General features: G+C 43.1%; 1 protein-coding gene across 3 annotated transcripts in view; it reads left to right on the top strand.

Annotated features, from left to right (window-relative positions):
- LOC140713622 (Y+L amino acid transporter 2) overlaps positions 1-24,898 on the top strand; it is a 67,138-nt gene that overhangs the window by 14,819 nt on the left and 27,421 nt on the right. For all 3 annotated transcript variants that reach the window (XM_073023962.1, XM_073023963.1, XM_073023964.1), the window contains 3 exons: positions 12,394-12,519; positions 14,540-14,684; positions 22,260-22,383. In XM_073023962.1, the coding sequence (XP_072880063.1) occupies positions 12,394-12,519; positions 14,540-14,684; positions 22,260-22,383 (395 nt within the window). The remainder of the gene's footprint in view (positions 1-12,393; positions 12,520-14,539; positions 14,685-22,259; positions 22,384-24,898) is intronic.

The raw sequence follows: 24,898 nt of genomic DNA, 5'->3' as shown, positions 1-24,898 counted from the left end.
TTGAGAGTAGGGGAGATTCAAACGAGGACATGAGTTGAGAGTTAAGGGGCAAAAGTTTAAGGGTAGCACGAGGGGGAATTTCTTTACTCAGAGTGGTAGCTGTGTGGAATGAGCTTCCAGTAGAAGTGGTAGAGGCAGGTTCGGTATTGTCATTTAAAGTAAAATTGGATAGGTATATGGACAGGAAAGGAACGGAGGGTTATGGGCTGAGTGTGGACCAGTGGGACTAGGTGAGAGTAAGTGTTCGGCATGGACTAGAAGGGCCGAGATGGCCTGTTTCCGTGCTGTAATTGTTATATGGTTATAAATGGATCTTCCCAGTTTCCCTTGTCTTACCTCTGTCAAATAATGGATGTGATCAGGAGGGGTAAGTTTTCCTACAAAATTGGCTTTCATGGTTGTACCGATGAATACAAGTGATATAATTATTACCTCTTTGGTCAAATTAATATGAAAAATGGTTTTGCTAGTTCATCCAGTTTCACTACTAGATAGCTTATGAAGCTACAGGCCATTCTTGTATTCAACTCCTCCAGAAAATTATCTGGAGTTCTTAGGAATTCTGTTTCAAAGGTATATTTAATGTCAGAGAAATGTATACAATATACATCCTGAAATGCTTTTTCTTCACAAGCATCCACAAAAACAGAGGAGTGCCCCAAAGAATGAATGACAGTTAAATGTTAGAACCCCAAAGGTTTCCCTCTCCCACACATAATCAGTAGCAAAGCAACGATTCCCCCCTCCCCCACCAGCAAAAAAAGAATTGGCACCCGCCCCATCGAGCACTCAAGCGTGCAGCAAAGCACCAGTAAAGACACAGACTTGCAGTAGTCCAAAGACTACTTATTCACCCGGTATTTTGATATACCACAGGCTCTCTCTCTCCCTCGTAAGGGAAAAAGAGGTGTCCCCGTTTCACAGCGAGAGGGGAGACCCACTAATTTACAATGTTAAAAGTCTCTTGCGTCGCTTTTTTCTACCTCTGTGCCCAAAGACCTCGTGTCTGTGGGCACACAGACAGCAGCCAGTTTGCTGCTTTTGATCTTCTGTCTCCTACAACACACCGATTTCCTGCGGAGGCACCAACCTCAAGTCTGCCTGCCTCCAGAGCCACAAAATCCCGGAGCCCTGAGTGTGTGCTAGACTTCTAGGCCGTGCCCTCGCTATATCAAATAGCGGGTCCCATTCCCGAAGTCAGAGTGTAACTCCAGGTCAAGGTCTTCAAAAGAACCTTGAAAGGAAAAAATAGAGATATTAAGGACAGAGATAGAGCTGTTTCTGAAGATGCAAGCTAAGGATTCACTGTTAGGTGCCATTGTCTCCTTAGCTCCACCTACTCTTTTTTGAATTTGTTTCTATTTTGAATTTAACTTTGTATCAGCAAATATCATATTTTCTATGATTAATTCTACAAATTGTTAAGCAAACTCATTTAAAATGTGCATTTACCAAAACATTTAAAACCAAAGAAATAAACTGAACGCCCTGAAGTGGTCTGTCAATTAGCTCTAAATCTTATACTCTGAGAAAATGTGCACCATGGTTTAAATTACTTCAAGTCAAATGTTGAGGTCCATAACTGCTATAAATTTGCAGGTAACTTGATAAAGAATCAGTATAATTTGGCATTTGCTGTCATGGTATAAGGCCTAATGAAAATAATTGGCATGATTCAACTTGTGAAGAAGCAGAAGGCAAGAAATTGAGATTAATTATTGTTCAGGTTTTAGTGCTTCAATCTCTTTAATCTCTCCACAGTCTGATGCTTTTGTTTAAACATGTGGGAAGAACTCTGAAAGCACAAACAAGAGAGTATCTGCAGATGCTGGAAATTCAATCAACACACACAAAATGCTGGAGGAACTCAGCAGGCCAGGCAGTATCTATGGAAAAAAGTAGAGTCGACATTTTGGGTTCCAGGTCTCGGCCCAAAATGTCGACTGTACTTTTTTCCATAGATGCTGCCTGGCCTGCTGAGTTCCTCCAGCATCTTGTGTATGTTCTGAGAGTTCTGAAGGAATCGTTTTCTTGACTGATGTGGAAATGGACACAACTAAACCGTCAGCAGATCATTAGAGCAACTGGTCAGATCAAATTTGTGCATCAGCAGTAAATATAAATAAAATGCCTATCTGATACTCAGTCTGTCGCAAATATTTGTATGCTGCAATCCATTAGTCACTGTGTCTGTACAGAACTGATGGTGGGGAGGGGGTTGGGAAAGTAAACAAATATATCCGGAAGTTTTCAACATACAGGGAATCTATCCAAGTAATTCCATTGAATGCATTTTGAGTGATTTTCGTGGAACTTCTCTTTGCTTCCTTCCTCGCTGAATTTTTAAGTTGTAAGACATATGATTTCAATTTCTGCACTCAATTCTGGTCACAGCATCACAGGAGGGATGGCTTTGAAGAAGGGGCAGAGTAGATTTACTGGGATGCTTAGAAGGTAAGTGCTATAAAGAGAGGTTTGACAAACTGGGGTTGTTTTTTCTGGAGTGATGGAGGTTGAAGGGAGTCATGATAGAAGGTTATGAGAGGCATAGATAGATTGGACAGCCGGTATCTTTTTCCCAAGGTAGAAATGTCTAACACTAAACGGCAGGCATTTAAGTTGAGCGTAACTTAATGGAAGTGTGTGGAACAAGATCTCTATTAGAAGGGGTGGCAGATGCCTGAAATGGTTTGCAGGACTCGTAGTGGAGGCAAATAGGATGCAGACATTTAAGAGACTCTAAGATGGGCACATGAATATGCAGGGAATGGAAGGATATGGATCTTGTGTAGGCATAAGAAGTAGTTTAGTTGAGCTTTTAAGTGCTAGTTTAATTAGTTTGGCACAACCTGGGTTGAAGGGCTTGTTCCTGGACTTACTTTTCTATGTTCTATGTGTGTAATAGTGTAATAGACTTGTGCGGTATCGTAACCAGAGAAGCTGTATTCTCTCCCATTACCACCTCCCCCCACTATCCCATGTGCTAGAGGGGACATGATTCCTTCCTGCTACATGGTAAGTTTACCTGCAGCTAGACAGACACCCCAGCTACAAACTCGCCTGTGTGTCTGTTTTGGGCAGCTGCATTAAACAAATGATTGCTGCTTGAGAAAGAACACTATCCCCATCCGAAGCTCTTTGTGCTAGCCTCCTTTATAAAGGCCCATATTCAGCCTTTGGGGGGAGGGGCGGGGCTTGGCCAAACTGGTCCAGCTTTCACAGAAATGAAGGTTTCCAGGTGCTGCTCAGCAGGAGAAGTTGTAATGGGCAGAGACATTGCACTTCGAATAAGCTGGGTTGGATTGGAGTAGGCTTGGGCTATGTTGAAGCTAAGAACTTGAAAGCTTTCCTCAAACAGCTTCCAAGTTGCCAGTTTCTAGGTTGGAAGTTGTCAGAACATGGAACAGAAAGTTATCCCTATCGCTGTAATGGAAACTGAAATATTTTCTTCATGGGCTGGCAGTACTGGACTGAACCTGCTTTGCAAGTTTAGCAGCAGTGTTTCTAGGACGCTCTGCTGGAGGGAGCAGAGCAAGACTTCCAGCAAATGGAAATAGTCTCATTATTCATGTTAGATGCTTTGCATGAATCCTCGAGAGAGAGAGAGAGAGCCTGATCGCTTGTGAGTCAAGGGACTGACTCATCTCTGGGTAACAGACCACTTAGAAACATGCAGACCTTCTCGTCTTTAGTTGTTTGTACAGCTAGTAAAGAGGTGGAGCACCAGTTAATTTTATATTTAGACATTGGCACTTGTAATTTAAATGAAGGAGATGGTGTCAATCTGCATGTCCTGTGTAAATGTACTAGGAGTGACAGTATATCAGAATCAGGTTTAATATCACTGTCATAGTCAAGTTTGTTATTTGTGGCAGCCATACAGTGGAAGACATAAAAAATTTACTGTAAGTTCCAAACAATAAATAAATGGAGAAACAGTGTGAAAGAGAATCAGAATTGGGTTTAATATCACAGGCCTATGTCTTGAAATTTCTTGTCTTTGCAGCAGCAGTATAATACAATATATAAAAATAGAGAATTACAGTTAGTATAATATATACCGTAGATTCCGTACTACAGAGCGCACCTGATTAAAAGCCGCAGGCTCTAATTTTAGAAAGAAAATCAATTTTGTACTTGTACAAGCCGCACCGGATTTTAAGCCACAGGTGTCCCACGTTGTAATATGAGATATTTACACAGAAAGATATTACACGTGAGGATTTTTTAACTTTTAATTAAATCCGTATGGTAACATAAACAAATACATATTGCAAATGCTTTTTTTTCGAACCGTGCCTGTAACACGGCTACTTTTAAATATACATACGTATCGGTAACACACAAATTACGTTGTGTATACTTTTTTACTGAACAGTGCACGAACAACATTCCAATATCTCCTAACGACTGGTAAAAAAATATATACTGCAGCCTACCAGGAAAAGTTATTGATCGCCTTTAACTTAAAAGCAGCGTTCTCGCGCGGGTCTAATGCGCTCGCCCCCCTCCTTTCCATTTATCGCAAACCGGTATTTTCCCACAAGACGCGGCGAAACCGGATGTGATGTCATAGCATCCCGGGATGTAGTACAGAAAACAAATATACTTAAAACACTTCTAACTTTAACTAGAAAATACTAACAAATGAATTACTAAGCGAAAATATTATAAACTAAATAACTGCCATAAAGGCAGCACAATGCTTTTCTTCGAGTGTTTTCCATGTTGATGAGGGTGAGTACAAATGACTAATTTACAATAATTTAATTGTGAAAGTACGCTTGATTTATCGTACAATTTCATTGGATCTCTGTGAACTACTCATCAATTTTATTGGTCTACTGTTACGAGGCAAAATGTTTTTGGCGGCATGAAAAAAAAACCATGCATTAGCCGCACCGTAGTAAAGGCCGCAGTGTTCAAAGCTGTTCAAAGCGTGGGAAAAAAGTAGCGGCATATAATCCGGCATCTACGGTAGTTAAATAAGTAGTGCAAAAATAAAATTAAAAAAAGTGTTGAGGTAGTGTTCATGGGTTCAATATCCATTCAGAAACCGGACGATAGAGGAGAAGCTGCTCCTGAACCATTGCATGTGGCTTCGGGTTTCTGTACCTTCTTCCTGATGTGGTAGCAATGAGAAAAGGACATGTGCTGGGGGTCCTTAATGATGGATCCTGCCTTCTTGAGGCATCAGCTTTTGATGATCTTGATGGTGGGCTCAGCTGTGCCTATGATTGAGCTGTGTAAGTCTACAACCCTCTTCAGCCTCTTCCAGTCCTGCACACAGAAATTCCTGTTGCACATGGTGATGCAGCCAGTCAGAACACTTTCCATGTACATGTGTAGAAATTTGCTAAAAACTTTGGTGTCATACCGAATCTCAAATTCCTAATAAAACACAGCAATGGGCATGTCTTCTTTGTGATTGCAGCAATATGTTTCTTGTGTCCTGTGTAAATGTACTAGTGTTGACTATGTGTACCTCCTTCATGTTTATGGACGAGGTTCTGACTGGCTATATTTTTAATCAACAGTCCTATAGTGGAAGAGATCCTTATCATTAGATTGTTCATTGGCCGTTGGCCACTGTAACACCATAAGACTAGGACCAGAATGAGGCCATCTGGCCCATCGAGTCTGCACTGCCATTCAATCATGGCTGATCCTTTTTTGTCCTCCACCTCAACCCCAGTTCCTGGCCTTCTCCCTGTAACCTTTAATGCCATGTCCAATCAAGAGCCTATCAATCTCTGCCTTAAATACACCCAACAACCTGGCCTCCGTAGCCCCATGTGGCAACAAATTCCACAAATTCACCACCCTTTGGCTAAAGAAATTTCTCTGCATCTGTTTTTGAAAAGTTGCCCCTCAATCCTGAGGCTGTGCCCTCTTGTCCAAGACTCTCCCACCAAGGGAAACATCCTTATCCCATCGATTCTGCCTGACCTTTCAACATTCGAAAGGTTTCAATGAAATCCCCCCTCATCCTTCTAAATTCCAGTGAGTACAGACCCAGAGCCATCAAATGTTCCTCATATGATAATCCTTTCACTCCTGGAATCATCCTTGTGAACCTCCTCTGGACCCTCTTCAATGCCTTTCTAAGAAGAGGGGCCCAAAACTGTTCACAATATTCAAAGCAAGGCCTCACCAGTGCCTTATAAAGCCTCAACATCACATCCCTGCTCTTGTATTCTACTCCTCTTGAAATGAATGCTAACATGGCATTTGCCTTCCTCAGCACCAACTCTACCTGCAAGTTAACCTTCAGGGTGTTCTGCACGAGAACTCCCAAGTCCCTTTGTATTCCAGATTTTTGGATTTTCTCCCCATTTAGAAAATAGTCCACACAATTTATTTTTACTACCAAAGGGCATCACCATGCATTTTCCAACATTGTATTTCATTTGTCACTTCCTTGCCCGTTCTCATAATCTTTCTAAGTCCTTCTGCATCCTACCTGTTTCCTCAACACTACCTGTCCCTCCACCAATCTTTGTATCATCTGCAAACTTGGCAACAATCTATTCCATCATGTAAATCATTTATATACAGCATAAAAAGAAGTGGTCCCAGCACTGACCACTGTGGAACACAGCTGGTCACTGGCAGACAACCAGAAAAGGATCCTTTTTATTCCCACTCGCTGCCTCCTACCAATCAGCCGATGGTCTAACCATGTTAGTAACTTTCCTGTAATACCTTGGGCTCTTAACTTGGTTAGCAGTCTCATGTGTGGCACTTTGTCAAACGCCTTCTGAAAGTCCAAATATACAACATCTGCTGCATCCCCTTTATCTTACTTGTAATCTCCCCAAAGAATTCCAGCAAGTTCATCAGGCAGGATTTTCCCTGAAGGAAACCATGCTGGCTTTGTACTATCTTTTCCTGTGTCACCAAGTACTCCATCACCTCACCCTTAACAGTTGACTCGAAATCTTCCCAACCTCTGAGGTCAGGCTAAATGGTCTATAAGTTCCTTTCTGCTGCCTTCCTCCTTTCTTAAAGAGTGGAGTGACATTTGCAATTTTTCAGTCCTCTGGCATCATGTCAGTCCAGTGATTTTTGAAAGATCATTTCTAATGCCACCACATTCTATAACACTACCTCTTTCAGAACCCTAGGGTGCAGTTCATCTGGTCCGGTGACTCACGTTCCTTCAGGTCTTTCAGCTTTTTGAACAATTTCTCTTGTAATTGTAACTGCCCCACTTCTCTTCCTTCACACACTACAACATCTGGCACACTGCTAGTGTCTTCCACAATGAAGACTGATGCAAAATACTCTTTTAGTTCATCAGCCATCTCCTTGTCCCCATTATTATTTCTCCTGCCTCATTTTCTAGTGGTCCTATGTCCACTCTCATTTCTCTTTTATTTTTAACATACTTGAGAAAGCTTTTAATATCCACTTTGATATTATTTGCTAGCTTGCTTTTGTATTTCATCTTTTTCTTCTAATGATTTTTTTAGTTGCTCTCTGCAGGTTTTTAAATATTTCCCAATCCTCTATTTTCCCACTAATTTTTGCTTTGTTGTATGCCCTCTCTTTTGCTTTTACATTAGCTTTGACTTCCCTTGTCAGCCACAGTTGTACTATTTTACCATTTGAGTATTGCTTTATTTTTGGAATATAATTGTCCTGCACCTTCCTCATTTTTCCCCAGAAACTCACACCATTGCTGCTCTGCCGACATCCCTGCCAGCAGCTCCTTCCAATTTACTTTGCCAACTCTTCTCTCATACCACTGGAATTTCCCTTACGCCACTGAAATACTGATACATCAGACTTTACTTTCTTCCTATCGAATTTCAAGTTGAACTCAATCATATTGTGATCACTGGTTCCTAAGGGTTCTTTTGCTTTGAGCTCCCTACTCACCTCCGGCTCATTACATAACACCAGTCCAGTATAGTAGACTCAACGACAAACTGCTCTAAAAAGCCATCTCTTAGGCATTCGACAAACTGAGTCTTTTGAGATCCATTACCAACCTGCTTTTCCCAAATCGGCCTGCATATGACTACCATAACATTGCCCTTTTGACTGGCCTTTTCTACTTCTTGTTGCAACCCGTGGTCCATCTCCCAGCCACTGTTAGGAGGCCTGTATATATCTGGCATCAAAGTCATTTTACCTTTGCACTTTCTTAACTCAACCCACAAGGATTCAACATCTTCTGATCCTACATCACATCTTTCTACTGATTTGAAGCCATTCTTTACCAGTAGAGCCACACCACCCCCTCTGCCTATCTTCCTATCCCTCCCAATATAATGTGTAACCTTGGACATTCAGCTCCTAGCTACAACTGTCCTTCAGCCATGATTCAGTGATGGCCACAACATTATGCCTGGTAATAGTTCAACAAGATCATCCACCTGGAGTACCTTATTTGCTATCCTTCCTGATTCTGCATCCCTAATGTTTTGATACTCAGCCTGTTGGCTGCAACTAAGCCCATTCACCTGCTTGCCCTTCCTGACAATCTGACTGCATGCTATCTTTACCATCTCTCCTATCCTGAGTCTATTCTGGTTCCCACTCCCTTGCCAAATTAGTTTAAACACTCCCCAACAGCTCTAACAAAGTACCTGCAAGAATATTGGTTCCCCTCGCATTCAGGTGCAACCCATCACTTTTGAGCAGGTCATACCTCCCCCGCATTCATCATTCTGGGATGCATTCTGTCAGGACCAGGGGACTTGTCTATCTTCAGGTCCACGAGTTTGCTTAGCACTACCTCTTCAGTGATAGCTATTGTATCGAGGTCCTCTCCCAACAATTATGTGGTTTTTAGTCTGCTGGCTAAAAAGCTCAATTCTGGTTTTGAGTCAGCATCATAGAGTACAGAAACTGGCTGTTCTGTCCAACAGGTCCACCAATCTAAGATGTCCATCTGAGTTAGTCCCATTGCCCAAGTGACCTGTAGTGCTAGGTTCCCTAAACCCGGGGGGGGGGGGGGGGTGGGGGAGGAAATCTGCACATTCACCCTATCTATGCCCATCATGATTTATACTCAATGAGGTCACCTCCTCAATATTCTACATTCTAAGGAATAAAGTTCTAATGTACTCAACCTCTTCCCATAATTCAGGTTTTCAAATTTTAGCAACATTCTTGTAAATCTTCTCTGTACTCTTTCTAGTTTACAGCAATTTGTTAGTTTGTATCTGAAAGTCAAGCTACATAACAGTTTTGACACAAGGTAAGTCTTTGCCTCTGTCATAGTCTATTGAGGTGATTTGGAGCCTCAGTACCATGCCTTGAGGTTAGACTTTTTTCCCAATCTTTCTCATTTGACTTATGGGTGTGCAAAGCCAGTAAGATTAGTCCTTTGCACCCAGGTGAGTGAGTGTGAATGAGGACTGTACAATTGCTGGGCTGGTTCTCAGTGATGCAGCATCTCCAAGGAGGTAGTAATTGCTGGAAATACTCGACAGGTCAGGTTGCTTCTGGGGAGAGAGAAGAACAGTGTTTCTGGTCATTGCTGAGTGATTCTAGGACCTTATTCTTATTTTAGATTTCCAGCACCTGCAATTTTATTCCACATTCCATGAGGTCCTTCATTACAGAACCAGGCCCTTTGGCACATTTTGGTAGATGGGACTGGGCAGTTTAAATGGTCTCGGCGTGGACTAGTTGGTCTAATGGGCCTGTTTCTGTGCTGTACTTCTCTTTGACTCTATTGCTTCTGTGCTAAAAGTAAGTATTCAACTGCACAACTCCATTTTCCTCTTGGATCTCCATAAATGTCCCACATCCCTTAATTTTCCTGCAACCCATCTGTATTCTGGAGGCAATTTCTAGTAGCTATTAAATAATGAGGCAACATATCTGGCAGGTTTGAGGAAACCTGAACACCTGGAGGAAATTTGCATTGTTACAGAGAATATATTTTTAAATATGGACTGTTTTGGGCATGTACTTATTTTGTACAAAGGATTTTTAGGTGACAGTTAACACAAGTTCAAGTTACTGAGTGTTCCATTATAGAAAGCTCATTGAGATTGCCTTTTAAGGATTCAAATGATGATTGCGGGATAGAAAGCCATAATTGTAAGATATCATTTCCACTGAGAACAGGGTATTTAATAAAAAGACTTTCAATAGTTATGAAGGGCTTTAGTGGAGCAAATTATAGTTGTGTTGTTTATCTGGTTGAGAAAGCAGTGAACAATCTATTCAAAATGATCAGAGTTGTTCTAAAATTCATTATACTTTGGCTGAAGAATACACAGTTGTTTAGGAGAAAAGTCTAAATAAATTTGCTTCCTTCTAGGTCCTGAAGAAGGGTCTCTTAGCTCAATACGTCATTTATCTAGTCATTTCCATAGATGCTGTCTGACCTGCTGAGTTTCTCCTCCAGCATGTTGTATTTCTTTGAATAAATTTGCAGCCCAAGCTTGGGTAAAGGGGTTAAAATAAAACCATGAAATGCTGGAAATACCAGCAGGTCAGGCTGCATCTGTAGGAAGAGAAGCAGGTTAATGTTCCAGGTTGGATCCTTTGTCAGAACTTGGACGGAGATGAACAAGCTTATTCTGCAGGGAGGGGGAGGATGATGGGACTGTATCTGGTATGGTAAAACCAGGGGGAACATGGAGATAAGCTAATAAAGGGTTATCTGGTCAGCGAGTGAAAGGGAGCTGTTCGAGGGTGAGAACAGAATGTAGGAGTCTGTGCAGAACAGGAGGATGCGCAGTTGGACTGTCATGTTACTGGTGAGATACCACCTGGGATTTTATGTGCTGTTCTGGTTGCCATATCGTAAGAAGGATTAGTTTAGAAAAGGTGCAGAAATGGCTCAGAACAAAGTTGGCAGGCTGGAAGGGCTTGAGTTATGAGGGCAGATTGGATAGACTTCCTTGGGACAGTTTTCCTTGAAGCAGAGGCAATGAGGAGCGACTGTATAGAGGTTTATATGGATGGCTGCAGTCATCTCCTCAGATAGGGGCAGCCTAAAACTAGAGGGCATGAGATTAACGTTGGGGGGGGGGGGGAATTGAAGGGAAGCTTTTTCACAAAGAGGGTTATGGTTTTGTTGTGTGATTGAAGCTACCTGAGAAAAGTACAGTACTGGTAGATGCAAAGCAGCAGGCATCATGGAGACGTTTTCGGCCGAAAGGACTGCTGGCCCAGTGTGAGGCCTGATACTTTATGTGCTAAACATCAAAGGGCAACTCCATATTTACAAAGTATAGACAATGCTTTCTTTGAAACTACACAGAAACTTCACACCTCCATATTTACATGCACACCAGCCATTTAAATGAATTTTAACAAGCATTGTCTGGTCTGAGATTCACGGCTTTTAGGAACCCATTGTTCAGAGCTGCACTCCAAATTAAATCCCCAATACATATTCAGATGTGAAGACTGGTAGCCAAAGTCATGCTAAATGTAAATGGTCTAAATGTAAATATTGTTCTGACAGGTTAATGGAACAAGGTATGAAAGGAAGTAGTAGAGAGTACAGTTATAATGTTTAAGATATTGGGACAAGTACATGGGTAGGAAATGTTAGGAGGGATATGGGCAAAATGCAGGCAAATGGAAAGCCATCTAGGTCAGCAAAGATAAATTGGCCAAAGGTCCATGCTGCATAGTTCTCAACTTTATGAATGGCAGGTCAGTCTGGGCATGATCTCCATCCACAGAAGACAAAAAGCGGGCGGAAAAGAACAAACCAGCTGAGCCAATATCACAGGTGGATGACTGATACAGACAGAGAAAAGGTTAAACTTTGAGCTGTAGAATTCAATGTTGAGTCCAGAAGGCTGCAGTGAGCTCAGAAGGAAGACAAAGTGCTGTTCTTTGTGCTTGTATTGGGCCTCGCTCTGAAGTTACTGGAGACACCAGAGTTGGAATAGGATGGAGTGTTAAAGAGGGAGGCAACAGGAAGCTCAGGGTTGTCACAGATGTTCCACAGAGTGGTCACCACAATGTGTGCTGGGGCTCTCATGAAGAGGAGTTCACACTGTGAGCACCAAATGCCATATGTTAGATTAGAAGTGTAAGTGAAATGCTGCTTTGCCTGAGAGCTGGGAAGTGAGGTAGAAGACAAGTAATATTTTGCCGAAACATGCTGTATGAAAGGGACAGTGGTCAGTAGGAATGGAAAAGTGGAGAATGGAGTCCTGAAGGGACTGGTTCCTGTGGAATGCTGAAATGAGAGGAGAGGGGAAGAGGTGCCACTTGATGTGACTGGCATTTCACAACTCTAGTCCTCAGTATTTGCAGGTTTTTTAATTTTTATCTTGGATTCCAGTGTCAGAAGGGTCACAGGGAAGGCAGGCAGATAAGTATTACGTTTGCATTTCATGATGATAAGTTCCTGTTGAATATTATACCTGTTTTATGACATAACCATCTGTTTTATATCTGAAGTACTGCTGACGATGGTGAACTGTGGCAGAGTGACATGGGGAGCTTCTCTACAAGTGGTGTCCACTTTTGCAAAGGTGATTGCCTTGATCATCATCATCGTGGCTGGCCTGGTAAAGCTGTGTCAAGGTAACATTGTTGTTCTTCTTCTTGGGAAGCTCCTTGGGGCAAAGTATGCCTAGCTTTCATCTCGCTCCAGTTCTGAGGTTACAGGTGACACCAGTGTGGGACTCAGGATCTCTTCTAGGGATGGGGCAGGAGACATTTCATGGAGCAGATGCCGGGTAGTTTGCAAAGGGCGATATCCTTTCACTGTTTATCCAGGGCTTTCATGTGCTCAGGATGGAACGTTTTAAGGTAGACTAGCTTAGATGGGCATCTTGATCAGCATGAGCAAATTGGGCCAAAGGGCCTGAGTTTTTTTTTACTGTATGACTTCAGTACCATCCTGAATGTTTCTTATGTACCTTGAGTGATCATGGGCCAGGGATTCCTTGAGTCAGTGGGAATGTTACACTTTTTGAAGGAGGCTTTGAGCATCTCTGATATTTTTTTTTACCTCTGTCCACCTGAACAGTCCTATGACAGAGCTCGGAAAAGTGTCTGTGTAGAGCTTGCAGATTATGTGGCCTGCCTAACATTCTAAAAGTGAATTTGGAGGACCTTGTGGAAGCAGATTCTGTGTGGTATCTTTCCTTGATGTCCACTCTGGTCCAGTCAGCAACTTAAAGGAGGGCGGGAGTGACCACAGCCGATAGACCATGAGCTTTGTGTCAGATTTGAGATTGTGATCTTCATATATTGTTTTGCTTAATCGGCCCAAGAAGACTGGTGAGCTTTGCTGATATCTGTCTCTGAGAGTGGCTCCAGAGATTTGTGAAGAGGCCCATGTTTTCCAGCATCTCTGATGCTGTAGCGATGGTATATTGTTTGCAAGTCGCAGACTCTCGTAAGCTTCAGTGAAGATCTGATCACATTTTAGGTCGTATTCGAGCAGAGATAGAGAAAATTCTACAGGGTTCACAAACTTTCAAGCATCACTGCATGTAAAATATCCCTTGGGGGTTATCCTCCATCTTGTTTTCTAGGGCAACACCGTGCCTTCTTTTAGCCCTCCCGATTTCTTTCTTAAGTATTCTCTTGGCACTTCTTGTACTCCATAAGCTCACTTGTTCCTTCCTGCCTATACCTGCTATACACCTTTATGTTTTAACCAGGGATTCAATCTCTCTTGAAAGCCAAGGTTCCCTAAACCTGTTATTTGTACCGTTTATTCGGACAGGCATTTCCAGGCTTTGTGCTCTCTAACTTTCCCTTTTGAAGGCCTCCCACTTACCAAGTACACGTTTGACAGAATACAGTTTTTCCCAATCTACAATTGCTAGATCCTTTATGATACCATCAAAATTGGCCCTTTTCCAATTTAAAATCTCAATCCAAGGACCAGAACCCTCTTTTTTTTTCATGTTTACTTTGAAACTAACGGTATTATGATCACTAGATGCAAAGTGTTCCCCTACACAAACTTCTGTCATCTGCCCTGTACATCAAGCATTGCACACTCTCTCGTTGAGACTTTGTACTGATTAAGGAAAATTTCCGGAACACATTTGACAGACTCTATCCTATCTAGACTTCTTATAGTATGAGAGTCCCAGTCAATAAGCAGAAAGTTTAAAAAAAAAATCACTTACTGATCTGCATAACAAGCAGGTGTATAAAAAGGGCCCATAGAATCATTGGGGACCCAAACCATCCCAACCACAATCTATTCCAGCTGCTACCATCTGGGATGTGGTCCCGCAGCATGAATGCCAGGACAGCTTCTTCCACCAGGCCATCAGACTGATGAACTCATGCTGATTTGAGTGTACTCTATACTGCATTGACTGTTCTATTTATTATAACTTATTAAAAATTACTGTGACTGCACATTTAGATGGAGATGTAACGTAAAGATTTTTACTCGTGAAGGATGTAAGAAATAAAGTCAATTCAATTCAATCTGTCATGCAGTTTTGAGAGAGGCAAATCACTGATCCTCAGAATAAGTATTACCTTGTCAAAAAGTACATTTTATATCAAAGATCTTTGGAAGATGCACTGACAGTGAATGTACTGATCCTAATATTGGAATCATCTATTGCAGGAGAAACGGATAAATTCCAAAATTCCTTTGAGGGCTCCAAGCTAAATGGTGGAGATATGGCTCTCGCTCTGTACTCAGCATTATATTCCTACTCAGGTTGGGACACGCTGAACTTTGTGACTGAGGAGATACATAACCCTGAAAGGTGAGCACAAAGCCTTCATTCTTCACAAGAGCAAACACTGGAATTTCATTTTCTATCTTCTGTCGTCTTTGGTAGCGCTGCAGCAGAGTGGCTTAAAAAATAGGGGAGACAGGATATCCTGCACTTGCCCACACATCTGGGTTTTGATGCTTGGCCCATCACTGTCCATTAGTTCTTCCTCTTCCACAATGAACTCTAAATGGTGGGAGGAGCCTCACTTCCTGGCGTCTCTCTAAAGCCATTTCTCGCTGAATATTTCTCGCTCAAACAACATTTCTTGCTGAATATGTGAGCAAGATAGATCTGACTTCAGCCTCCAATGCCATGCATGCAAAGCATCAAATTCCAGATTTAGCCAATCGGCATCGACACTCCAAATTGCTTGACCATGTATTGGTTGGATGCGTTTGAGCTGTCCCCAATAATGTTTTAATTCTCCTTTTGTCAGCTATTGTGATATTTCTTCATATGAATTTTTTAAAATAGTTAATGTATAAATACTTTAAGGTTTAGAACTCAGCAGCTCACAAAATCCTAGCTTGCGTTAGAGATGTTACATTGCGGTAGCAGTTTGGGTCACCAGCCTATGCTTTGCTTTTGATGGAGTACCTAAAGTGGAACAGTTCTCCCATATCCCTATATTTTGTTTTCCACATGAGAACCTACAATTCATCAATGAATATCACAGTTAAATCTGCATCTGCTACCCTTCCAAGCAGCTAATTCCTAATCGTGAGCATTTGCTGGCTTCAGTGGAGTAAGGATTGATGTGACCCAGGTAAATTTGCATCAAAGCTTTATAGACAAAACTCACACGTCCAAATAGAGCAGGAAGAATGCCAAGGGAAGACTACTCATTCCATACTATCCTTAGTTGGTACTAAAGTTCTTTATGTTATTCATCTGATTTAGTGATAGAGCGCGAACAGGCCTTTCTGGTTTGATGAGTGCACTGCCCAGCCATCTACCTATTTACTCCTCGGCTCATCACAGGGTAATTTGCAATGACGAGTTGACTTGCTAACCGGTGCATCTTTGGACTGTGGGGTGAAATTGGAGCACCCGGAGGAAATCCATGCAGTTCACAGGGAGAACGTACAAACTCCTCATGGTGTTGGAATTGAACTTTGAACATTGGACCATCTTGAGCTGTAGTAGTTTTTTGTTAACAGTAACGCTACCATGGCACCCAATGTGGCATATTACATAGAAGGGACATATGATGCTAATATCTCAAAGTTTAAACAGTAGTTGGGTGTGTCTGTGAGCAGCTGCGACCCATGGAGCAATGGACTCCTTTACCATTGGGCTTACCTTTAGAAAGTGGGATAAGGTTGAGCAGCTGTAGTTTCACTTGCACAGAGATGATGGGCTGAGTGGTTATAAATTTTTCTACTTTACTGTAAATTAGACAATGGGTACTTTAAGATGGAGATTGTTCTCGCTAGAATCTAGATTCATTCCCATGAGAAAAATGATGTAGGAAAATCTAAGACAAGGATAACAGTAAAACCAAAAAAGGTAGAACATATCACAGATAACAGGCTGTTAGCACAGTCGAGAATGCGGCTGATTACAGAAAGTTCCCAAAGACAAAAAGAGAAAGGGAAGGAAAAGAGATCAGTAGCAAACATTTTTAAAAAAAAAAAGAGAATCCTAAGATATTCTGTTGGCATGTGAACAGGGAAAGGATGATAAGGGAGTTGGAGCTAATCAGAAACCAAGATAAGAAATTTATTTATGGGAGGAGAAGGCATGCCAGAAAGAATAATGAGATGATATAGAATCAGAATCAGGTTTATTATCACCGGCATGTGTCCTAAAGTTAGTTAACATAGCAGCAACAGCAGTAGTTTAATGCAAAACATAATATAAAAGAAGAGGAAAAATAAATAAGTAAATCAGTTATATGTATGTTAAATAGATTAAAAATCATGCAAAAAACCCAGAAATAATTTATCTTAAAAAAAGTGAGGTAGTGTTCATAGTCCATTTAGGATTCAGATGGCAGAGGAGAAGAAGCTGTTCCTGAATCGCTGAGTGTGTGTCTTCAGGCTTCTGTGAGAGAAGTGCATGCCCTGGGTGCTTGAGGACCTTAATAATGGACGCTGCCTTTCTGAGACACCATTCCTTCAAGATGTCTTGGGTACTTAGTAGGCTAGTACCCAAGATGGAGCTGACTATATTTGCAACCCTCCACAGCTTCTTTCGGTCCTGTGCATTAGCCCCCCCCCCCCCCCCCCCCCATCCGTGAGGATGCTCTCCACGGTACATCTATAGACGTTTTTGAGTGTATTTGTTGACATGCCAAATCTCTTCAAACTTCTAATAAAGTATAGTCGCTGTCTTGCCTTCTTTATAACTACATCAATATGTTGGGACCAGGTTAGATCCTCAGATCTTGAAACTGCTCACAATCTTCACTTCTGATCCCTCTGAGGATTGGCATGTGTTTCTTCATCTTACCCTTCCTGAAGTCCATAATCAGCTCTTTCATCTTACTGATGTTGAGTGCCAGGTTGTTGCTGCGGCAGCACTCCACTAATTGATATATTTCACTCATATATGCACTCTCATCTTCATTTGAGATTCTACCAACAATGGTTGTATCATCAGCAAATTTGTAGATGGTATTTGAGCTATGCCTAGTCACACAGTCATGGGTATATAGAGAGTAGAGCAGGGAGCCAAGCACACACCTGAGGTGCACCAGTGTTGATCGTCAGTGAGGAGATGTTATCAGCAATCCACACAGATTGTGGTCTTCCCATTAGGAAGTCAAGGATCCAATTGCAGAGGGAGGTACAGAGGCCCAGGTCCTGCAACTTCTCAATCAGGATTGTGGAAATGATGGTATTAAATGCTGAGCTATAGTCGATGAACAGCATCCTGACGTGGGTGTTGTATTGCCCAGATGGTCTAAGGCTGTGTGGAGAATCATTGAGATTGTGTCTGCAGTTGACCTATTGTGGTGATAGGTAAACTGCAATGGGTCCAGGTCCTTGCTGAGGCAGGAGTTCAGTCTAGTCATGACCAACCTCTCAAAGCATTTCATCACTGTAGGTGTGAGTGCTACCGTGCGAAAGTCATTAAGGCAGCTCATATCAGATATAAACACACAAAATGCTGGCAGAACTCAGCAGGCCAGACAGCATCTATGGGAGGAGGTAGTGACGACGTTTTGGGCCGAAACCCTTCATCAGGAGTGAAGTAACATGGGATGGTGGAGAGGGAAGAAGTGTGGGGGCAGTTGTAGCACTTCTTCCGTTTGAAGGGATAAGTGCCTGGAGGGAGGTCGGTGGGGATGAATGGACAAGGGAGTCACGTAAGGAGCGATCCCTGCAGAAAGCCGAGAGTGGGGGGGGAGGGGAAGATGTGGCTGGTGGTGGGATCACGTAGGAGGTGGCGTAAGTTACGGAGGATTATACGTTGGATCTGTAGGCTGGTAGGGTGATAGGTGAGGACCAGGGGGACTCTATCCCTGGTGGGGGGGATGGGGTGAGGGCAGAGGTGCATGAAATACAGGAGACGCGATGGAGGGCAGAGTTGATAGTGGACGAAGGGAAGCCCCTTTCTTTAAAAAAAAGGAAGACATCTCCTTTGTCCTAGAATGAAAGGCCTCATCCTGAGAGCACATGCGGCAGAGGCGGAGGAATTGAGAGAAAGGGATAGCATTTTTGCAGGAGACAGGGTGGGAGGAGGAATAGTCTAGGTAGCTGTGGGAGTCTGTAGGTTTGTAGTAGACGTTGGTGGATAGGCTGTCTCCAGAGATAGAAACAGAAAGATCTAGAAAGGGGAGGGAGGTGTCAGAAATAGACCAGATGAATTTGAGGGTGGGGTGAAAGTTGGAGGTGAAGTTAATGAAGTCGACGAGCTCAGCATGTGCGCAGGAAGCAGCGCCGATGGAGTCGTCGATATAACGCAAGAAAAGAGGACAGATACCGGTGTAGGCTTGGAACATAGATTGCTCCACATGACCAACAGAAAGGCAGACATAGCTAGGACCCATGCAGGTGCCCATGGCTACACCTTTAGTTTAGAGGAAGTGGGAGGAGCCAAAGGAGAAATTGTTAAGGGTGAGGACTAATTCCGCAAGGCGGAGAAGAGTGGTGGTAGAGGGTGACTGGCTGGGTCTGGAATCCAGGAAGAAACGGAGAGTTTGGAGACCTTCCTGGTGGGGGATAGAGGTATATAGGGACTGGACCTCCATGATGAAAATGAGGCGGTGGGGGCCAAGGAATTTGAAATCTTTGAAGAGATGTAAAGCATGGGAAGTATCACGGACATAGGTGGGAAGGGATTGAACAAGGGGAGATAAAACAGAGTCGAGATAGGCAGAAATGAGTTCAGTGGGGCAGGAGCAAGCAGAGACAAATGGGTCTGCCTGGACAGGCAGGTTTGTGAATCTTAGGTAGGAGGTAGAAACGGGAAGTGGGAACTCTAAGTTTGGTGGCCGTGGGTGGGAGATCTCCCGAGCTGATGAGATCGGAAATGGTTTGGGAGACAATGGACTGGTGCTCCCTAGTGGGGTCATGGTCCAGGGGTAGATAAGAGGAGGTGTCAGCGAGTTGTCGTCGTGCCTCCGCTATGTACAGGTCGGTGTGCCAGACGACAACAATACCCCCCTTATCAGCGGGTTTGATGGTAAGGTTGGGATTGTTGCGGAGGGAATGGAGAGCAGAGCGTTCAGAGGGGGTAAGGTTGGAATTGGAACAAGGGGTGGTGAAGTCGAGGCGGTTAATGTCCCGACGGCAATTAGAGATAAACAGATACAGGGCGGGTAGAAGTCCTGGGCGGGGAGTCCACGAGGAGGAGGAGGGTTGGAGACGGGAGAACGGGTCATCGGTGGGGGTGGGAGAGTCCCTACCGAAGAAGTGGGCTCGAAGACGGAGCCGGTGGAAGAAGAGCTCCACGTCCTGGCGCACGCGGAACTCACTGAGGTGAGGGCGAAGGGGGACAAAGGTGAGGCCCTTACTAAGGACAGAGCGCTCAGCCTCAGAGAGAGGAAGGTCGGAGGGGATAGTGAAGACCCGGCAGGGTTGAGAGCTCTGGTCCGAGGGGGGTGGGAGGCTGGTGGAGTCAGCGGGGAAGGGGTGGGGGTGAGAGGAAGCTGAAGCCCCCGAGGGCCCGGGAACCGGTGATTGAACCTCAGGCTCAGAAAGATAAGATGGCAGCGTGGTGGTGATGGAGGAAGGGGAGAAGGCAGCACATGGGGGTCCAGCTCGAAGGTCAAGGCTGGGATCCAGTGTGCTGGTGGGGGGAGGGGGGGAGATGGCAGCACGAGGAGGTCTGACTAGAAGTTCAAGGCCGGAGTCTCTGAGGGGGTGTCCATGGCCGTAGGAACCTGCGTTGGTGGTACTGCAGTCAGGGTTCGGAGTCTGTCCAGATGTGGCCCAACAGAGTTTTATAAAGTTGCAACATAACCTCTTGGTTTTTGACTAATAAAAGCAAGCATTCCATAAGCCTTCTTAACCACCTTATCGACCTGTGTAGCCACTTTCAGGGAGTTGTGAACTTGGATCCCAAGATTTCTCTGCTGAGCAACACTGTTGAGGACCTTGCTTTTAACACTGTTCTGTCTCCTTGCATTTGCCCTACCGAGGCGTAATACTTCATATTTATCTGGGCTAAACTCCATCTGCCATTTCTCAGCCCATATTGGCAACTGATCTATATTGTGCTGTGTTCTTTGCCAATCTTCTACATTATCCACAACTCCATCAATCTTGGTATCATCCGCAAACTTACAAACCAACCCATCTATATTTTCATCCAGGTCATTTATATACATCACGAACAGCAGAGCCCCACTAATTACGGCCTACAGCTCAAATAAGTCCCTTCAACCACTAGCCTCCATAGTACCCGGGACATCTTCAAGGAGTGGTGCCTTGGGAAGGCAATGTCCTGTATTAAGGACCCCTGTCAACCAGGGTGTGCCCTCTTCTCATTGTTACTGACAGGAAGGAGGTACAGAAGCCTGAAAGCACACACTTAGTGTTTCAAGAACAGCTTCTTGCCCTCTACCATAGGATTCCTAAATGGACACTTGAGACCATGAACACTATCTTATTTTTTTCCAACATATAATATTTCTGTTTTGCAGTATTTTTGATCTATTCAATATATATATATATATATATATATATATATATATATATATATATACACTTATTATAATGGCTTTATTTACAGTCAGCCCTCCTTATCCGCGGGTTCCGCATGCATGGATTCAACGAACCGCGGATCAGGGAAACCTGGAAGTTCTCTCTCCAGCACTTGTTGTTTGAGCATGTACAGACTTTTTTCCTTGTCATTATTCCCTAAACAATACAGCATAACAACTATTGTATTAGGTATTATAAGTAATCTAGAGATGATTTAAAGTGTATGGGAGGATGTGCATAGGTTACCGCAGATCGGGAATCGCAAAAAATAACTGGAAGTTCTCTAAGTTGGAACAGATACATCTGGTATTATTTAGCGTCAGTCAGTCAATCTTCTGTCTTAGTATATAGTATATATTTTACCTTCCTATGCATATAAAACACTTAAGAAACGTATATATTTTAATAATTAAACCACTGCATTGCTTAGTAATCATTGTAGCTTTCATCGGAGCACGGCCTTCACATGCTCCATTATTCTCACTTTATCCTTTAAAGTTATTCCAATCGTTGACCGACTGGCCTAACGATTTTCCAGTGACCGATGCTGTTTCACTTCTTTCCGATCGCTTTATTATTTCTACTTTTATTTTCAATCGTGATCGTTTTCCAACAACGAAACAGAAACACTGCGGGGGTTGGGTCCCAAGCTCCACAGGGTCCTAAAGTCCACCGCACTGAGACAGGTTAAATAAGGTCTGGAGCTCTGCCAGGTCCTAAAGTCCACCAACTTGAGCATCCATGTTTTTTGGTATCTTTGGGGTGAGCCGGAACTAATCCCCCGCGGATAAGGAGGGCCGACTGTATTTCTTTTGTTTTCTATATTATCATATACTGCATTGAACTGCTGCAGTTAAGTTGAGAAATTTCATGATACATGCTGGTGGTGATAAAGCTGATTCTGATTCTTCTACGCACAAGCCAGTTCTGAATCCAAGCAGCCAATTCACTGCAGTCCCTGTGCATCTTAATCCTCTGGATTAGCCCCTCATGAGGAACTTTGTCAAATGCCTTACTAAAATCCATGTAGGCAACATCCACAGCCCTGCTGTCATCAGTCTCTTTGGTCACCTTGTCAAAAAACTCAATTGTAAGGCACGACCTGTCATGCACGCTACTCTTTAAGGCCATGTACTTCACCATTTAATCAGTCCTTGTCATCATGCTTTTTATTAGTGGGAAGAATGCCGTGCTGGAAATATTGTCCTCATCAGGACATACCACAGAAGTTCTGTAGGGAATGTCCTTCCTTGTGGCAGCATTTACAAGAGTTATTTGCAATCTTAATCTAAGTTTTTATAGCATTATGTTATGAGTATTTGTGACTATCCTAAGGGAATATTCACTTACTTCTTGATGTGCTATTGCAAACCTGTAACTGATGACCTATTTCTCTGCTTTGTGACAGAAACCTGCCTTTAGCTATTGGTATTTCAATGCCTCTTGTAACAGTTATCTACCTTCTGACAAACGTGGCTTACTACACAGTCCTGGACATTCCCACCATCCTCTACAGTGATGCTGTGGCTGTGGTAAGTCTTTGTACAGATTTGTTAACACAAGCTGAATCAATTGCTGGATTGTGGTGACACTGATTTTGTTGTCTTTTAACGCATTGGGTTCCTTAAGCTGGGATTCAGGTTTACAGCAGTAGTTATTATTTACAAAATTGGTATCATGAGGTGAAACATTCTTCAGTGAAGTAATGTCATAACTCCGATGCAACCATCTCTCTGTGGGGTTGTGTTGGAACGGTTTGGCCATTCAATCACCTCATGAAACTTCAGCTGAGCAAGAGGCCTTTGTCAACGAACAACGAGCCACCTCATGGCTCTCAGGAGGTGAAGGCTGAGGCTCAGGACAGATGGAGTTAATGGAGACCAGGGAATTGCCCAGGCTGGTCGGTATTACTGGTAGTGTGCCAGATAGGAGAACTGGAGGAATCACAGGTCAGTAGATTTATGAAGGGGACCAGCAGTGATAGGTGACTGAGAGGAGATGGTGTTAAGGTGACTTGGAGACTGGTTGTGTAGGGATGAGTAATTTCAGTGGAGTAATATATCCCAAGGATGTAAATGCTAAGCTGCAGACTTCCCAGTGGGGTGAGCACAACTCCTGCCTAACAACCGTATCCCTAAGGACACTAAAAGGTAGCTACACAGGGAATGGTGTTGGTCTGTATCTCCCTCACTGGGAATTCAGTTGGGGATGTGCTTGTGACAACGGGAAGTAGCACGTTGAATTTCCTGAACAGTGCAGAACGGTTCATTCATAAAAAAAGTCAATCAGGAAAAAAGTGCAGCAGAATTTACCAGACCCTGCTGAAAATAGATTTGTGTTTCTTTGGGAAAAAGAGTGAAGGGCATGAAGGATGGTTTGGATGGAGTTTTTACCTCGCTAGCCTCTGTGTACACTTGTGTCTTTATGTTTAGTCACACATTATTATGACGAAGCAGGTTTATGGGTTTGGTAAGTGAGACAGAAGACACTGATAAGCACATTAGCTATTTATTTACAAAGAAACAGTAAAATATTCAACCAGACATCTAAGCCACCCAAAGTTACAAAAATGATATGACTAAACATTCAGCAACACTTCAAATTCAACAGGTACTACATTACGTCTCCCCAAATTACACAACTACAAAACTTAACTTTCAACAACAGGATACTTAGCCAAGTGGGACCTCCTTTATCTGCAGCAGTTTCACAGTGGTTCTTGGTCGCAATCTCAGTGTGACGATGAGCCCCTGGAGACGAAGGAAAGCCAGTGAGGCTCTCGCACGTGCTATTCCTATTCCTCTGAGGCACCTGTGGCGAGCAAGGCAGCCAATGGGAACGAGCTGCTGCATCCCTTGAAAGGGTCAGTCAGTAACTGGCAGGGCAGAAGCGGTTTTTAACCGGCAAATAAATGAACCCTTCACATTACACACATACAGTTCTCCACTGAACACTTGGCTAGTGTTCCTATCAGAAACCTCTCAATATGGTATCATTCCCAAATTCATTATGAATCTGTCGATGTGGCTTAAAGGCAGTTTGGCTCATTGTGCTTTCAGTGGTTTATTGTTCAAGTACCATACAAACACTGGTACACTATCCTCTTTAACACACAGTTCCTTCAACCTGTAAACATTACTCATGTACACTGTTCTTGTTAACCTTGTTAGACACCACCTACTCTAATAATCACTTGGAAAAGACTGCGTCCATGGGGCAGGTGGTTCCTTTGCCTTAAGTACACTTGTATGTAATACTAAAATCATGACCATGACAATGGACTAGTGTTAACCATGTGTGTCCGTGTAAGACTGTAAATTGGTTGACTTGGGGAATTTGTCTATTGTCATCTCAAATAAATGCCATTGTTTGCTGTGCAACCTTGATCACAAAATCAATGCAGAACTGTTCCGAGTTTGCAGCAATTTGAAAGGTAGTGATCACTCGTTGTCGGGGTTGCAGGGTCCAATCCAAACAGTACAATATGGTTGTTCCCTGTCATGTTGTTTCAATTGAATAACCATTTGTCAAAGTTGTTCTTATTCTCCCTTCCTTTCCCTTTCCTCTGCAAATTAACACTTTTTTTTAGTAGTTCCAGATTTTGGATTTTTTTCTGTAATTAACAGAACTGAAAGCATTACATTACCCAGTCAGCTTTAATCTTTGCCCTATCATGGATATCCTGTTTCTTCTCTATGAATAAGGTACCATACATAGGTACCAACAATATAGGTAAAAAACAGGATGAGGTCCTACAAGGTGAATTTAGGGAGTTCACCCATGGTGCAATGAACTCGGCTGCTGCTGCCTTCCCCTGATGAGACATCTCCCCCAACAGTATCCAAAACAGTATATCTGTTTAGGAGGGAGATGACCCCAGGGGACTCCTGCACTACCTGCCTATTGCTACGCTGTCTAGTGGCCACCCCTTCCCTTTCTGCCTGTGTAGCCTTTACCTGCGGTGTGGCCAACTCACTGAACGTGCTATTCACGACTTTCTCAGCATCGCGGATGCTCCAGTATGAATCCAATCGCAGCTCCAGATGC

The sequence above is a fragment of the Hemitrygon akajei genome, chromosome 20 (genome assembly GCF_048418815.1).
Source record: "Hemitrygon akajei chromosome 20, sHemAka1.3, whole genome shotgun sequence".
Taxonomy (NCBI): Eukaryota; Metazoa; Chordata; class Chondrichthyes; order Myliobatiformes; family Dasyatidae; genus Hemitrygon; species Hemitrygon akajei.
This window is presented reverse-complemented; position numbering and strand designations above follow the sequence as displayed.